This window comes from Lycium barbarum, chromosome 4 (assembly GCF_019175385.1).
Source record: "Lycium barbarum isolate Lr01 chromosome 4, ASM1917538v2, whole genome shotgun sequence".
NCBI lineage: Eukaryota > Viridiplantae > Streptophyta > Magnoliopsida > Solanales > Solanaceae > Lycium > Lycium barbarum.
Genome location: NC_083340.1, coordinates 872431 through 890166, shown reverse-complemented (window position 1 = coordinate 890166; position 17736 = coordinate 872431). Strand labels below are relative to the sequence as shown.

General features: G+C 31.8%; 2 protein-coding genes across 3 annotated transcripts; one reads left to right on the top strand and one right to left on the bottom strand.

Annotated features, from left to right (window-relative positions):
* Positions 1-2078: 2078 nt before the first annotated feature.
* Positions 2079-7319, top strand: LOC132634736 (probable trehalase). 2 transcript variants are annotated; one of them, XM_060350766.1, is made up of 12 exons: positions 2079-2639; positions 2988-3264; positions 3824-3943; positions 4430-4479; positions 4697-4797; positions 4894-5003; positions 5102-5174; positions 5260-5427; positions 5521-5608; positions 6032-6131; positions 6241-6454; positions 6833-7319. In XM_060350766.1, exons 1-12 carry the CDS (start codon positions 2342-2344, stop codon positions 6914-6916), a joined length of 1683 nt encoding a protein of 560 aa, XP_060206749.1. In that variant the 5' UTR covers positions 2079-2341; the 3' UTR covers positions 6917-7319. The 2 variants fall into 2 exon arrangements, with proteins under 2 accessions (XP_060206749.1, XP_060206748.1); XM_060350765.1 differs by having other exon boundaries at positions 4430-4545.
* Positions 7320-10372: 3053 nt separating this feature from the next.
* LOC132634737 (short-chain dehydrogenase TIC 32 A, chloroplastic-like) lies at positions 10373-15429 on the bottom strand. Its single transcript, XM_060350767.1, has 8 exons — positions 14780-15429; positions 13963-14194; positions 13763-13842; positions 13038-13194; positions 11914-11995; positions 11660-11747; positions 10915-10961; positions 10373-10800 (listed from the first exon to the last, which is right to left on the bottom strand). The coding sequence occupies exons 1-8, from the start codon at positions 14901-14903 to the stop codon at positions 10624-10626; spliced, it is 987 nt and encodes a 328-aa protein (XP_060206750.1). The 5' UTR covers positions 14904-15429; the 3' UTR covers positions 10373-10623.
* Positions 15430-17736: the final 2307 nt, after the last annotated feature.

Here is a 17736-nt window from a genome sequence, read left to right as displayed (position 1 = left end):
TATTGACTTGATGAGGATACTTTAGGAATTACATAAATATTGTTTGATTTTTTAATATATGAGGTGCATGTTTTTTTTTTTTTTTTGACGTTGCCTTTTTTTTATTTTTAATATGGGATCCACTATTTTTTTCATGAGTTTGGAGAGGGTGGGGTCCAGTTTTTTTTTTTTTTTTTAAGAGTGACTGACGACGAAGCATGGGTAAACCGATACTTCTATATAGTAGAAAAATAGAAATATAATAAAGTATTTCTATCTACCTTTTAGAAGAGTTGGTAATATAAAATATAAAACGTTATTTTTTTACCCTTAAATAAAAAAGTGGGTGGGACCACAAAAGATTTTTTTGCCCTTAAATAAAAATGTAGGACCGAACACGGACGACGATCTTGCCTCTATAAACTGGCTCTTCTATATAGTAGTCATAGTAAAGTAATACATATAATTTTTTTTTATCAAATTTTGATTTGGATAATTCTAATTCAAATTATTGTATTAATTTTACATGTTTAAAATGAAACAAAGTAGAAATTTGATTTTCTATTTAAATGAAGAACTTCTATTTTTTAATTTTTAGTAAATATTTTTTGTTTAACTCATTTTACTCGTCATGTTATTTTTTACACGGTTTTTTAAGGAAACGTTCATTATAATTACAATTTCATTAATTTACGTTATTAATTATTTGATCTCCATTTAATATTATTTTTTCTTTTACGACATTAATCTCTTTTCACATTTATTAAAGTAAGGGAAAAATGAAAAAGTAACTAAATTCTATGTTATTTTAATATATAAGTATTTTACGTATGTTGTTGTACAATAATTTCATTTGCTCCCACTAATGGGTTGATACGCATGTGGCAATGAATCCATTATTATTGATTTAATTGTTTGATTTTCTAAGCACTTTTTTTTAACATTGTTTGTTTTTTTAATATGGGATTCACCTTTTTTTTTTTTAAACTCTTGCTTGATTTTGTTAATATGGGGTCCACTTTTTTTTCCCCGTGAGTTTGGATGTGGTGGGTTCTACTTTTTTTTTTTTTTTTTTTTTTAATACTGGTTGATGTTTAATATGGGTCCATGCAGAACTTCTATTTTTCAATTTTTAATAAATATTTTTTATTTAACTCATTTTACCTGTCATGTTGTTTTTTACACGATTTTTTTAAGGAAACGTCAATTAGAATTAGAATTTCACTAATTTACCTTATTAATTATTTGATCTCCATTTAATAGTATTTTTTCTTTTATGACATTAATTTCTTTTCACATTTATTAGAGTAAGGAAAAAATCAAAAAGTAATTAAATTCTATCTTATTTTAATATATAAGTATTTTAAGTATGTTGCTGTACAATAATTTCATTTGCTCCCACTAATGGGTTGATACGCATATGACAATGAATCCATCATTATTGATTTAATTGTTTGATTTTCTAAGCACTTTTTTTTTTAACATTGTTTGTTTTTTTTAATATGGGATTCACTTTTTTTTTTAATATTGTTTGATTTTGTTAATATGGGGTTCACTTTTTTTTTCCCGTGAGTTTGGATCTGGTGGGTTCCACTCTTTTTCTTCTCTCTGTTTTTTTTTTAATATTGCTTGATTTTGTTAATATGGAGTCCATTTTTTTTTCCCGTGAGTTTGGATCTGGTGGGTTCCACTTTTTTTCTTCTCTCTGTTTTTTTTTTTTTTTAATATTGCTTGATTTTGTTAATATGAGGTCCATTTTTTTTTTCCCGTGAGTTTGGATCTGGTGGGTTCCACTTTTTTATTTTTTATTTTAATACTGGTTGATGTTTAATATGGAGCCCAATTTTTTTTTTTAATATTAGTTGTTATTTTTTAATATATATGGAGCCCATAATTTTTTTTTTTAACTTGGAAGGGACGACGAAAAAGGAGCCGGTTGGACGGCGAAAAAGGAGCGCAACCGGCTCTTCTAAATAGTTAGAATAAATAAATAGTTAGAATTTTAATATAATGTAATTAGTAACCGTTAATTAGATTATTCTTTAGGTTAAACTTTTTATTTCAAAGTTAAATCCTATTTGGAATAAGAACACTAATACTGATACAAAACAAAAGCTAAAAAAAAAAAAAAAAAAAAAAAAAAAAAACCAAAGTGTACAGATTGAACAAAATCAAGAAATCTTTATTTCAGTTCTGAGTTTTACATAGTACCAATCGAAAGTTAAGATTTTTTACACACTACAATTTTACCTGTAAAATTCCCATTGCCGGCCTAGTATTTTTGTTCTCATTAAAGAACCAATTTTTTTCCTTCAATTAATCTATATAAATTAGCTATGGCATCAATATTGAACCCCTCAACATGGATAAAGCTACAATTTTTATGATTTTTACTTTGTTTGTGTTATTCACAGCCATGAATATGATTAAAGCTGAAAATTGTAAAAAGGGTCATGTAATTCCAACAACCCCTTTAGTGATTTTTCTTGAAAAAGTTCAAGAAGCTGCTCTTCAAGTTTATGGCCATAAAGGGTTTGACCCCAAACTTTTTGTTGATATGTCACTGAGAAAGAATCTTTCAGTAACAGTTGAAGCTTTTAATAAGCTTCCAAGAATCTTGAATGGTTCAATATCAGCAAATGATTTGGATGGGTTTATAGGTAAATATTTGGGTAATCCAGATGAGTATTTGGTTTATGTTGAGCCTGTGGATTTTGTTGTTGTTGTTGTTGTTACCTATTGTGTTGTTAGTTTAAATACAATGCTTGTTACTTAAATTTTATTGTATCGTACCATTAAATCTATTGTTATGTACCGACGAAAAGTCTCATTTTATGTAACGATCGATTTGGTGGTGTAATCGTGTCGTTACTTTTTTTTTTCCCCCTCATTTTTGTTTTTGCTTATTATCTAACTATCCTATTTTATCCAAACAGTTGAAGTTTTTAATAAGCTTCCAAGAACTGTGAATGGTTCATTATTAGTAAATGATTTGGATGGTTTTATAGGTAATTATTTGGGTGGTGCTGATGAGGATTTGATTTATGTTGAGCCTGTGGATTATGTGGCTGAGCCTGATGGTTTTTTACGAAAGGTGAAGAATACTGAAGTGAGGGCTTGGGCATTGGAGGTGCATTCACTTTGGAAGAATTTAAGTAGGAAAGTGTCTGATAATGTATTGGAAAAACCAGAGTTGTATACTTTGCTTCCATTGAAAAATCCAGTTATTATACCGGGATCGCGGTTTAATGAGGTTTATTACTGGGATTCTTATTGGGTAATAAGGTTAGTCTATTTTCTTGCTTCCTTGTGTTTAATGCTGTTAATCATATTTTGGTATATGTTATTTCTTCATTGATGCTTATGCTTGTTTTTTCATGAATAATTGGTAAATTGAAGTGAAGAAAAAAGTGAAACTACATTTTTCACAAGATCCAATTGTTTTGCTTTGTAAAGAGATCATATTGCTAAATTTGAACATTGATGAAGCCGACACAAAGGAATTAGTATAATGAACATTATATACTATTATGTCCTTTGAAAAGTTCCAATCTTTTGTTAGATTTTTAAGTATTGAGGTTTCTGAACATAACTTTGCATTCTGTAAATATAAGTATATCCTTGAGGCCTACCTTTTTGACAATAAGAAATCTTTTCTTTGCTCTGTACTTTAATTAACTAGCTGAACAACAATCTAGTCTTATCGGTAGGTGTTTTCTAAGAAGTCATGATGTTGCAATGTTGGCATACAGTGATACTTCTTGAGTTTGTGCACTCTTTGTCCTTTTAATAGTTCTATTTTGCTATGAGAAAATCTTATACGTTAAACATATTTGTGATGCAGGGGCTTGTTAGCAAGCAAGATGTGTGAAACTGCAAAAGGGATTGTAAATAATCTGATTTCTCTGATTGATGAATTTGGTTATGTTCTTAATGGTGCAAGAGCATACTACAGTAATAGAAGGCAAGCATTCTTTACATATTGATTCATAAAATTTACAACTCTTAAGATGCTTTAACTTTTATATATTGTTTTTATGCAAAAGTTTCAACTTCTAGGCCATTTCAAACCAACTTCGGTGATGCTATTTTCTGTTAATACTTAATACTACCAATTGAACATGCAAGTAAGCTTAACTTCTAGATTTGTCCTTGTTTGAATCATGCACATAAAAGGTTGCACATAAAAGCTTAGCTATTTTTTTCTTTGGAAAAATCAGGATGTCCTCTTGTATTTTGGTCTTATTTTACTGTGATTTATCCTCTCAATACTATACTTTGCTATTGTTTTACGAGGGGAGGGGGTGGGGTGTTGGTTATTGGCTAGAAAAAATTAGTAGGTCTGACTGACTGTTTATAAATTATGGTTATATGAGAAATCCAGTTTATCTATTTTCTCTTTTCATGCTGTGCAAAAATTCTGAATGTATCTTGCGTTCCACTTGTTCAGTCAGCCTCCTGTCCTGGCCGGGATGATTGTCGACATATACAATCGAACAGGTGATTTAGATTTTGCTAGAACATCTCTTCCTGCTTTACTCAAGGAGTATCACTTTTGGAATTCTGGTATATCTTGGTTTTCCTTCCAATTCCTATTGAATAGTCTGTTGCCTTTTCTTGTTAATTTAGTATATTTAAGCTTTGTTATAGTTCTTGTAGCGCTTTTCAATGGAAGACTTTACTTATCTGTCATTGTCCACTTTTTTTTTGGTTCTAGGAATACATAAAGTAACTATTCAAGATGCTCAGGGATCAAACCACAGTTTGAGTCGTTACTATGCTATGTGGAATAAACCCCGGCCAGAATCGTCAACTATTGTAAGGCTCCGCAACTCATATTCCAGAAATGTGCATGTCATGAACTTCTTACAAGTGTAAAAAAATAAATTCTTTTTGTTTTTTCATTTGATATAGGACAGTGAAACAGCTTCCAAACTCCCAAATATATGTGAAAAAAGAGAATTATACCGCGAGCTGGCATCAGCTGCTGAAAGTGGATGGGATTTCAGTTCAAGATGGATGAGGTAACACATGTTATAAGTTACAAAGCAGCGTTACTGTTTATTTATTTCTCATTATAGTTTGATAATACAAAGCGTGATGGTTTTATCTTCTATTGCAGGAACGAATCTGATCTCACAACAACTAGTACAACATCAATTTTACCAGTTGATTTGAATGCATTCCTTCTGAAGGTAATTTGTATAATCTCTGAAGGTAATTAGTCCTTATAAGTGAGACACCTTGCATATAACCTGGCCTATTAAATTTGTATAATAGATGGAACTTGACATAGCCTTTCTTGCAAATCTTGTTGGAGAGAGTAGCACGGTTGCACTATTTACAGAAGCTTCTCAAAATAGACAAAAGGCCATGAACTGTATCTTTTGGAATGCAGAGATGGGGCAATGGCTTGATTACTGGCTTACTGACAGCAACACATCCGAGGTGGTATATCTTGCATGAATTCTTGCGAATGTCTTTTCACCTTCAAAAACTAATAGCAGTCTAAGTTTTGTTTCGCCTGTTTGGTGATTTTAGGATATTTATATATGGGAAGATTTGCACCAGAACAAGAAGTCATTTGCCTCTAACTTTGTTCCTTTGTGGACTGAAAATCTAATTTCAGGTCAGTATCCTCTATTTCTAATGTTTGTTTCCTCTGTTCTCTTCCGTTCTCGGTGGATTTAAGCTGTGAAATTGTAGGACTTTGCATGTCAAACTGAGATCCACCCATCTGAATGAAAACCTTTACGAAGTTAATACCTATAACATTCAGAGAGAAGAAAAAACTGAACTTAAACACATCCGAAGCTGAGCATTGTTCCTTGGGTCGGACTAATAGAGTTATTTGCCTTCTTGGAACTGCTAAGCTTTTGACCCGGGACTTGTTTCGACTATCGATGATGTCGTCTTGTCATATTAGTTTTTCAAGAGATAAGCCAATGTGTCGTTTTTGTTTTGCTCCCAAACTTAGTAGAACTTTTTAAGTGATACTTATGGATATAGATATCAATACTTGAGCATATAATGATGTTGTTTCTGCTTGAAGATAATATCACAACTCAGAAAGTAGTTCGAAGTCTCCAGAGCTCGGGCTTGCTTCAACCTGCAGGGATTGCAATGACCTTGTCTAATACAGGACAGCAATGGTAAATTATTGAAGCTTGTTTTAACTCTTATTGAAATAAAGAGGAGATTCATGAATCATGACACTGCCATGCATTTTAATCTTTGATCTCTCACATTTGTTTACGACAGGGATTTTCCGAATGGTTGGCCTCCCCTTGAACACATAATTATCGAAGGTCTCGCAAGATCCGGACTAGAAGAGGCAAGAGCCTTAGCTAAAGACATTGCTGTGCGCTGGTTACGAACGAACTATGTGACTTACAGGAAAACCGGTGCAATGCATGAAAAATATGATGTCACAAAATGTGGAGCATACGGAGGTGGTGGAGAATATAAACCCCAAGTATGTGCAGGATATTCTGCTGATTTTCTTGCAATTTATTTGTTATTACATAGTTTGATAAACCTCATTGGAAAAACAAGATCTCATTTCATAAACGAACTATACCAATTTTCGTATATACAATGTTAGTTCAAGGAGAAAATATCAGTAGTAAAAGTTACTAATTCCAAGTGTTATACATAAATATTTGCATAATCGAGAGCTTTTGTTTCACTCATATGTCATGTTATCGATATGATACAAGGTTTTAAATGTTCTTCGAATCATACAATGGAAAGCAGATCCAGAAAATTTTAATGTAGACATGTTGAGCACACTAAATTCCTTTCTTTTTTCCTATCTTTTTGAGTTTTGATTAATACCTTTTTCTGAAAGCAGACGGGTTTTGGATGGGCGAATGGTGTTGTACTTGCACTTTTGGAGGAATTTGGTTGGCCTGAAGACTTGAAGATTGACTGCTAGTGAGTGACCAACCAAAGAAACTATGTTGCTCGGACTCTTCAAACATGTCGCCGTACTCTTGTAAGGTCCTCCAAAAATGCATTACCTTTGAAGGATTCAACACACTCGGCAATAATGCATTACCTTTGAAGGATCCAACACACACTCGGCAATGCATTTTTGGAGGACCTTCTTGTGTTTTGTTTCTTTTCCCTTTTCCTATAGGACTCAACTGCATTGGTTCACAAATAATTTTATGTTCATAGCATTTCATTAGTTTTTTGTACCATATCCAGTGATCCAGATGGTGAAGGAAAATAAGAGAGATTATCACCATTGATTTTATGCTTGCAAGCAACTTCATTATCAAGTGAAAATAAGATGATTTATATGATTCAATAAATAACCATAAGTTATTCTGATAGCCCTTTTTCTCTTTTCAATTTTGTTCTTTCTCTCTCTATGGGTGTGTTTGGTATGGAGGAAAATGCTTTCCTAGAAAATAAGTGAATTTCCACTTATTTTCTCATGTTCGTTTGGGTAGTGGAAAATAAGTGAATTTTTTACTTATTTTCTCATGTTCGTTTAATTAATAAAAAATGTTTTCCGGAAAATACTCATCCAAGCCTCACCACTCTCACCCACCCACCTATGCCCCCACACCGCCCCCCCCCCCCCCCCCACCCTCCAAAAAAAAAATTCTTTTGATTTTTTTGTTTTGTTTTTTGCACCCCCACCCCCACACCCCACTCCCACCCACCCCTATGCCTCCCCCCTGAATTTTTTATTTTTTTTATTTTTTGCACCCCCACCCCCAGACACCCCCTACCCCCAAAAAAAAAAATTCACCACCCACCCCCACTCCCCACCCCCCAATACCCTATCACCCCCTTCAAAAGTTTTAATTTTTAACCACGCAAACATTCAATTTTTATAATTGTCAACTTTTTTTTGGAGGGGGGGGGGGGGGGGGGGATGCAAAAAACCAAAACAAATGTCAACTTTTTTTTCAAAAAAAATATTTGGGAGAGGGGGGTAGGGTGCGGGGTGGGGTGCAAAAAACCAAAACAAATGTCAACTTTTTTTTCAATTTTTGTTTTGCGCGGGGGGTAGGGTGCGGGGGTGGGGTGGAGGTGCAAAAAACCAGAAAAAATGTCAACTTTTTTTTTCAAAAATTTTTTTTTGGGGGAGGGGGGGAGTAGGGGTGCGGGGTGGGGTGGGGTGCAAAAAACCAAAATAAATGTCAACTTTTGTTCAAAAATTTTTTTTGGGGGGGGGGGGGGGAGGGTGGGGGTAGGATGCGGGGTGGCGTGGGGGTTGGGGTGCACAAAAAAAATGTCAACTTTTTTTAAAAAAAATATTAATTTTTTTGCGCGGGTAGGGGGGTGGGGGTGGGGGTAGGGGTGCGGGAGTGGGGGACTGGTAGGGCTTGGGGTGGGGTGGGGGTGCAAACAAAAATTCAAAATTTTTGTTTTCAAAAAAAATAATTTTTTTGTGGGGTGGGGGATTTGGGTGGGGTGCAAAAAATCAAAAATAATGTCAAAAAAAAATTTCCAAAAAAAAATAAATTTTGGGCTGGGGTGGGGTGGCGTGGGTGGGCGGTTGGGAGTGGTTGGGGTTTGGTGGTTGGTGGAATAAATTTGTGAACTTGTTTTTCCTACTTTTATTAGGGAAGTCATTTTTTCTAATTTTGAGGAAAATATTTTTCAAAATTTTTGACCAAACGAACATGAGAAAATTGGAAAACATTTTCTGAAAATATGGAAAAACATTTTCTGGAAACTTTAACATAAGATTAATAAAGTCCATACATTTTCCAACACTCAGAAGAAAACATCATATCAAACAAAATTTACCTTTTTCCCCAATTCAAATAAATTAATTGGTAGGTGCAATATGATCCACCATACAAACTTGAGACAATAGATGGTGGAATCAAAACATCATAATGCAAAAATATATACAGGTAAGGGCAATTTAAGTGGAGGAGAAGCTGGTTTTATCAACTTGTTAGGTTAAAGGGAGGTAAAATTAGGTCCACCATTTGCAAACGTCCATACTTGAAAAGAGGCTAACTCATCAACTCTTTGCGGTCCAATTTATGTGACATAATTTGAATAGGTACAAAGTGGAAGAAAAATGAAGACTTTTAAAATTTGTGGTCTAAAATATAACGTAGTATTTGTGTGGCTATAAATTTTTAAAACTTGAAGTCTTCAACATGTCATAAAATTTATATTGTTATAGAAGCTTTTCATTATGGGTAAAATGTGAAGCTTAAAGATAATTGTCTTGAATTTGGAAGTGAGTCGTTTTCTTTAAACAAACTAAAAGGAAAGTGTCACATAAATTGAAACGAATTGAGTATATATGGAAAAGATTTGTTAATTTTTTATATACTCAACAAACTCTTTTTATTTATTTCCAATTAATTTAATGCATCATCAAAGTTGAACTTATTCTAACTAATCCATATATTATTATTCGATTGAGTACGTTTTATGTACCATGCAAATATTAAACAGTACTCTTTTCATCTTTTGCTTTGTGACTTTGTGTGGTGTGAGTTACCACTTACCCCTAGCTTATGTAAACCTAAATTTCTTTTGATCTTCCTCTATACAAGTGCCTGTGTGGTTCAGTATGATTCTTCTAGGATACATGGATCATTCGGTTTCAGGTAAAACTTACATTCGTGTTTACGTTAAACGAATGAAGACAAGGCATGTTTCTTTTATATACAAATCTATCCTATAACTATTATTATTAAGTAATATATATATATATATATATATATATATATATATATATATATATATATATATTTACTTTAACTTTTATAGTTAAATTATTTGATTTAACGTAAACACATGATATAATTAAATACCCTCGGCAAAACACATAATGATTGCTTCTAGATGACTGCAGCTTAAATTTTGCCTTTTAGAGACGTTGATTGAAAATGATTTGTCTCTTATTAGTTGAATGTGGCTTAAATTTTGCCTTTTAGACACCTTGATTGGAACTATTCAACTTTACATCAAAATCCACGGATTGTAATTGACAACACAGACACACAAATAAGATCACTTTAATTAATTGTTTTTACTGAAATTGCTGTCATTTAATTTGATTATTTTATATTTTTCAGCTTCTACACACGCTTGCCTTACACCTGATACATGTTAGTTGGTCCCTCGTTAAACCCTCAAAGATACCCCCAAAAAAATAAAATTAATAATAATCAATCACATGGATACTAACAAACCCATGTTATTGATTCCATGTTTCTTGAATTTCCTTTCCTACTCAGAAAACAATTAAGAAAATCCATATCTTTTGTCAATTTTGCAAATTGTGCTTGTTTATAGTTTGCCCAACTATTTTACAATGCAAATGGACTTCCACAAATCTACACATTTTAGTATAACAAATTTATTCATCAATTTATATGTAAAATGAGCTGCCAATAAGAAATTATTTTCAATATTGGTAAGTCTCGCATAAATCTCCACAAACTTACATAGACGTACGAACAAAATAAACCAATGTACATATCACATATCTAGCTTACTATGTATACGAACATACTCCCAGATTTTTGTGTGTATATATATATATTCTACGTACTATATTACTGCAAAAACGTTTTCTTTATACATGAACTCACTTATATATCTCTCATAATGCCATAAGTCCTACACTATATTATCGTTACTGGCTACTTCTTAATTTGCATTTGAATATTTAGCGACCATAATCTCTGAGGCTGACCATATGCGTGCTGCTTCTGTTAAATTGGAACCCAACTTTGAAGAAGAAACTTCATTACAGTCTGCAAAATATTTTCCACTCACATCTTCAAGTCTTGGATGAGTTGCAACATAGCAAGTTGTAGCAGCTGCCTGAAATTTTGATGAACGAGGCATATAAGTAAAATTCGACGTTATTATTATTTTTTATAATCTAAAAATCAATGTCTCTTTGAATTATTAGTCACACTACAGCAAAATACTAACCTGGGGAATAGTCTTCAAGAGCTTTGAGGTCAAAAAGAATACCAGATCTGCATTAGCAAAAACATATCATGAGTTATGGGATATTAGTTTTATGTAAACGAGTACGAGAGACCATCCGTCCATGTGCTTAGTCTCTCTAATTTTGACATTCTATATGCATGGTTTGTTTAAGATGATTCGAAATGTATTCTAGTGTATCACGTACATTTTTAATTTAAGACTTCAAGATTCAAAAATCTTGTTTATATTCCTATGTACCTATCTTAAATATCTAAATACAACAACATATTCAGTGTATTCCACATGTGGAGTCCGGAGAAAATAGAGTGTATGCAGACCTTATCCCTACCTCGAGGTCTGAATAAATAGGTCACATTTGATTTGGTGCTAGTTTTAATTTTTGAAAAGTAGACATTAGACAACAACGCTAAAAGAAAAAAAAGAGCATATATTATTTGGATTCTTAAGAAATAATTTTTGGATACCTCCTGGCTTCTTTTTTTGGTAAAACTTGAATTAATTGTTTTTGATTTTGTAAGATATTCAATTTTGATTTCTCAAGAATTTAAATGTTTTAAACCAAATGGTACTTGTGTCTATGATATTCAAAAGGAAGCTTTGAAAAAATTTCACTAGACTACCGAACCAATTTTACTACTATAAAGTATAAACAATCTTGGATCTAATCTAATTAAATAAATAAAAAATCAAATCAACTTCAAAGTTGGTGAAAAAAAAAAAATACCAGTGACAAGGCCTTCGCGTTCTCTTGTGAGTCTAGTTCTCACAATCCCAGGATGAACACAATTGACTGTCACATTTGCCCCCATTTTCTGCAACATTTAATAGACAAAAAGACACCTAATATTAATTTCTAGTATCTCAACACAATCAAATATTCAGAAGCAAGGCAACAAATTTCGCTTTTTCCTAAAAGCAATAAATAAAATTATTTCAAAAATAAAAAATAAAAAAAGGAGAGAGAAATCTTGGACTTACTTTTAATATCTGAGCCAGCTCCTTGGTATGCAAAACATTAGCCAGCTTCGAGAGAGCATATGCACGTGTCGCATCGTATTGACTGTCCAAGATCAAGACAAATTACTTTCTATCATACACTAATAAAGTCAAACTAATAAATTTATTTTTCCCAAAGGTTACTGACATTTGTGGCCGAATTATGTATTATCTAATCTTTTGCAGTTACTGTAACTGTAGCTTTTTCCTATCATCTTATAAAGTTGAAGTTGACTTAATATAAATCATTGTTATTTTTTATCAAATTGTTTTAAGCTTGAACGATTCAATATAAAAAATAACACCTAAATTTCAAACAATTTCTTTTACGTGAGCTTGCTGATATTATCATTAAAAACCTGAATACACAGGATACTGCAGTCGAGAATCTTTTGATAGGATGTATTAGAGAAAAATAATAAACATACTAATTTTAATATTATTAATCCCTTGATTGATAGGAGTAGTGTTTTCAACCTATTAGTTATACACCCTAGTATTATTCTTATACATAGCAATTAAGCCTATATGGAGTATAACTAATAATATGAGTACTATTTCTATTCTAATACTTGCTATTCATTTCATACGACAAACCAAATAATTATTAAAAAAAAAAATCTCAACATTACTTGCTAATACACCTTATTCATTATTATTCTGATATACCATACCAAACGAGGCTAAAACTTGCAATTTTGATGAATTCCCAGTTCAATGTATATAATTTCTTCGTCCCAAAAAGATTATCCTCTTTTAACTTGGCACAAAATTTAACAAATAAAGAAAGACTTTTGAAATGTGTGGTCCAAAACAAGCCTTAGATATTTATGTGACTGTAAATCATCTCATAAAGTTAAATTATTTCTAAATATAGAAAGGTGATAATCTTTTTGGGATAGATTAAAAAGGAAAGGAGAATAATCTTTTTGAAAGAGAGGAGTATCATTTTCAAGAAAACAGCGAACGTAGGAATATATACTAGAAATCCTAGTATTATCTTCGACAATTAATGCATTTATTCAGTACGAAGTCCTACGAAAGTGTAACTACTGTACTTCCCCATTTTTCAAAAAACTTCCAAAAGAGATGAGAAATAAATTCACCTTTTGTCTTTAGTAATGAGTCTGAGGTACTGAATTGCATCGCCGGAAAACCAGCCATGGATGCTTGACGATACATTCACTATTCTTCCTTGAACACCGGTTTTTTCAGCCGTTTCAATCATCTTCTTCAGTAAAAGCTTCGTTAAAAGGAAATGGCCTGTAGTTTTGCCCACACAAATTATAAAATTAGAAAAAACAAAAACAGATAATAATATAATTTGCATCCAAAAAATTAATAATCTGCACATGCATGTAAATGAAACATATACTCCTTATGTTCCAATTTATATATCTAGAAACTACGTAAAAAATACTACAAATCACAATAATTAACAACTTAAAATATTACGCCATAAAAAGAAATTTCGGTCAAAGAATGATTGACTTTCAAAATTTGAACTGTGCAACATAAATTGGGACGTCTCAAATTATCTGTCGTGGTTACTATTATTGTCTCGAATTGTCGTGTTAGAAGTTCAACGCACAATTACTTATTTTTTCTTTATTTTATCCTTGATAATTTTATCATTATTTAACATGCCATATAAAAAAAAGAAAACGTTTAATAGCGCTAGGTTATAGTTTAGACATAAATAAAAATAAAGTTAAGTATCAAATACCCTCACTGATTAATATTGCTCAAGGGTGCGCAAAATTAAAAAAAAAAAACACAGATAGTTTGATAAGGAAGGAGTAACATTCTAGTAGTTTATCTGAAAATTTACCTAGGTAATTAGTAGCAAAAGTCATCTCAATTCCGTCCTCAGAAATGGCGTGCTGGTGAGCGAATTTCCCGGCGTTATTTCTGCAATCAAACAGATAAAACGTGAACCTCAAAAATTCATAAATAAAAAAAAAAAAAAAAAAAAAAACATATACCCCTATAACTGATTGGAATTAAAGAGCTATGGCGAATGAAGCTTACATGAGAAGATTGAGAGGAAAATTAAGATATTCAAATTCGGTAACGAACTTTCGTACGGAACTGAGAGAACTAAGATCGAGAGCCATAACGATAATCTCTGCTTCTGGTGATTCAGAAAGAATTCGAACTTTGGTTTCTTCAGCTGCTTTTATGCTACGAGCTGGTAAAATCAACTTAGCACCGCGTTTGGCTAGAACTCTCGCTGTCTCCGCTCCAATACCTGACGTAGCACCTGCATAAATCACGCATGCTCAGAGATAATGATAACGACCACGATGATATCATGAGATTTCAAGTTCAAATCCAAACAGAGACAAAAACATCGTCTGTCCTATTTGCATACGCTTATAACTTATGGCTCATGAGTATAAAAGGCATAAGTTGAGTTTATTTTTTCATTTTGGTTTAAAAATATTTTTTTTATCTTATTCAAGCATAACAAAATTACTAAAAAAATATTTTAATTTAAAAGTACTTAAAATAAGCTTATCCAAACGGGCTTTTAATTTTAGTGGACGAAATTACGTGATACTTGTTACTGGCTAGAGGTGACACTTGAAATTAATCGAAGTACGCATGATTATCAAAAATAAAAATAAAGGCTTGAATTTCGAATATAGTACTAATATAACCTTATAGCTCACCGGTGTTTATAGCGGTGACGGAGCAAAGGTTGGGGAGATTGTTCGGTGATGATAATAACGATGATGATGATGATGATGATGATGATGAGGAGGAGGTAAGAAATTTCATTAATCATTTTATTTTTTCCTACAAATGCTTGAATTTGAATAGTACAACTAATAAATATCCTTACCGGTGATAATAGCGGTGATGGAGCGAAGATCAGTTGATTGTTCGGTGACTTTCTCGGCGGTGGATTTGGAACCGTAACCGCTAGGGCCGGCAGAACCAAGCAGGTACTTAACCGTCTCAAGCATTTTTCTTTATGTTGATAATTTTTCACTCTCCAGATAATAAATACAGTGATTGGTTGGTTACTAGTAACTATAGTAGGAGTACACTATACTTGATTTCCTTCCTTCCACAAATTGTTTTCATAGAAACAACTTTCTGCAGTACTAGTGGTCCATAGGCCGTAAATTGGGAAAACCAAAAAGAAAAAACAGTAGTTTGTTGACTGTTGTTGATAAGCAGCAGTATATGCACTTTGCAGTGATTCAGAAACGCAAAAAGGCAACACTATTAGAACTATAGGCCTGCGATTTTCTACTCTGATTTAGAGACTGACAAGAAGAAAAAAAAAAGGACAGAATGTAGAGACACTAAGAGAGAGAAAGAGAGAAAAGTTATGGAGATTGTTTGTGGCTATGGCAGCAAGAAATGTGTGTATAGTGTAATGGATTAGTGTGGAAAAAGGAGGAGAAGGAAGTGGGAATTTTATAATGAGGGGATGGTAGGGATTAAGGGAATCATTTTAAGACGCTGAGAGAGGATTACATCTTTGTCACTGATTGCCATTAATTTTTTAATTGTACTCTTAATTATATATTCTTAAGAATCTTAACTAACTTTACCCCCAACATGATTTTACAGTTTACGAGTTGAACCACATATAGTTAGTGGTCAAAATATTACCGTAATTTAGAAGCAAATTTAAAAAATTAAACCTATAATTAGGAAGTACTTTAATAGTACCAAATTGCATGACATTTGTGCATGTCTATACAGTTGCGTCTTTCATATATACATTTACCACTTAATCGTGATTAAATTGTATGTTTTTTCACTCTAATTTTTAACTTTTAACATTAATATTATTAGTTTAGTATACATATTTGGCGTAAGTAATTAAGTATTTACTATAAACATTAAGATTAAATGATACTCTTGATCACACTGTTGTCCAAATAATACATTCACCCTTGTCCTAGTTTTAGGTTCAAATTCAATCACTTGCTTTAATAAGTTATTCACACCCAATTGTTTACATTGAATCAATAAAATACATAATATGTGTTTGCACATAAAATTATGTTTGATATTAACAAGTTGAATAATGGAACTTGTAAAAAGGGGGATCCAACAAATTACGATTTAATATAAATATAAAATGCAAATAGATATTATCTATATTTGACATAGCAAATTTGTTATTAATCAAAAAAATACTTCTTTTAATTGAACTACCTTAATAATATGTCAGGCAATAGAAATATATTGGAGGAAAATTTATTAAAGACAGTAATATATTTGATTTTCTAGGATCCGAATTTACAACCATATTAAAAAAAAATCTTAGAGCTAGCATCTATCTGCACTTTTAGTCAAATCCCTTTTGATTAATGTTTGTAGTACTATCATTAAAGCAAAGAACAATCATAAAGGATTCCGTTATTAAATTTTTCTATGAAAATAAAAGAAATAAACTTTGATTGGCCAGTGCCAACAGTCGGCGATTATTAAAGGAGAAGGGGAAAGTTAATTAAGGAGGTGGCACAGGTGTCAAGATGAACTGTAGAGACTTCTACGAGAAATAAATTACTCCTACTACTATACTACAGAGTATTAATTAATCGATGGAGTAATATAATTGCATAATTAATTAATAATAATCTAATCTTATCGTCAAAGAGGAATCGCACGTGAGGGTTGAGATGAGTCAATCTACGGCCTCGAATCCCTCACTTTTCTTCTGTGAGGATAGTAAAATTACTGGTCAATCATTCTCCCTTTCAACTTTATTTTATTTATTGATTTTTCATTACAGTATCAGTTTTATCTTCATTCTCAGAAAAGAATAATGATCACAACATTCAAATTTTTGTTGTGGACTCAATTATTGGTTTCTCAGACTTAACAAAGTTTATATACTTTAGAAAATTACATAAAAATTGTTTCCTATGTCACAAAATAAATGATGAAATTCCAAAAGTCGTTTTTTGATGAAACTATTTTATAATGGCGTGAGCTAGGCTATTTATTTCGTGAAGTCTCTGATAAAATTCATATGTTTATAATTTTATAAATGATGTTGTAAATGATAAATTTTGTAGCTAAAGATATTTGAAAAATGCCCTAAATGATCGAAGAAAAAATTGTTCAACTCCTAAATAATGATCTAATTGATCTATCATTCCACATTTCATTTGCATCAAAGCATCATCCCTTTTTTTTCACTAGTTATTCGTCAGTATAAGAGGAATCGGAATATATTCTGATATTAAACAATTAATAATATTTGAATAAGTTATAATTGAAGAAATATCATTTACATTCAGTTTCGTATAAAAGAGATTGAAGAAAATACATTAATTCTTATTAGCAACTTGAGTATTTTCATAAATTAAGGAGGTGAAGTACTTATTACTTTATGTTAACTAGAATAGTCATCACCTTCCAATCATGAATATAACGATCCCAATATGATGAATACATTATGGTTGTAATCTAGCAAGAAAACGCTACGATCCAAATGTATAATGAGCTTTTAGTTATGATAAAGCTTGATTAATTATTAAACTTAAAACACCTAAAAAGAAGATTAAGGAGGGAGAAAGAGAATTAAATGATTATTTAAGTTCAAGTTTGGCATTGTCCTTTGTGAGTTTGCAACTTTAGCTGAAAAAATAAAAAGATTGGTAGGGCCTTTTAGAAGTTTTATTTTTTTATTTTTAATGTTTTTTAAAAGGAAAAGAAGCCACGAAAAATCAGCTTTTTGTAGCACTTCTTCAGTCCCCGTGCCTTCCTGCGGGGACCGTAACGTCTAAATAATAAACTTTTATAGTTTAAAAATACAATTTTTTAAGTCAG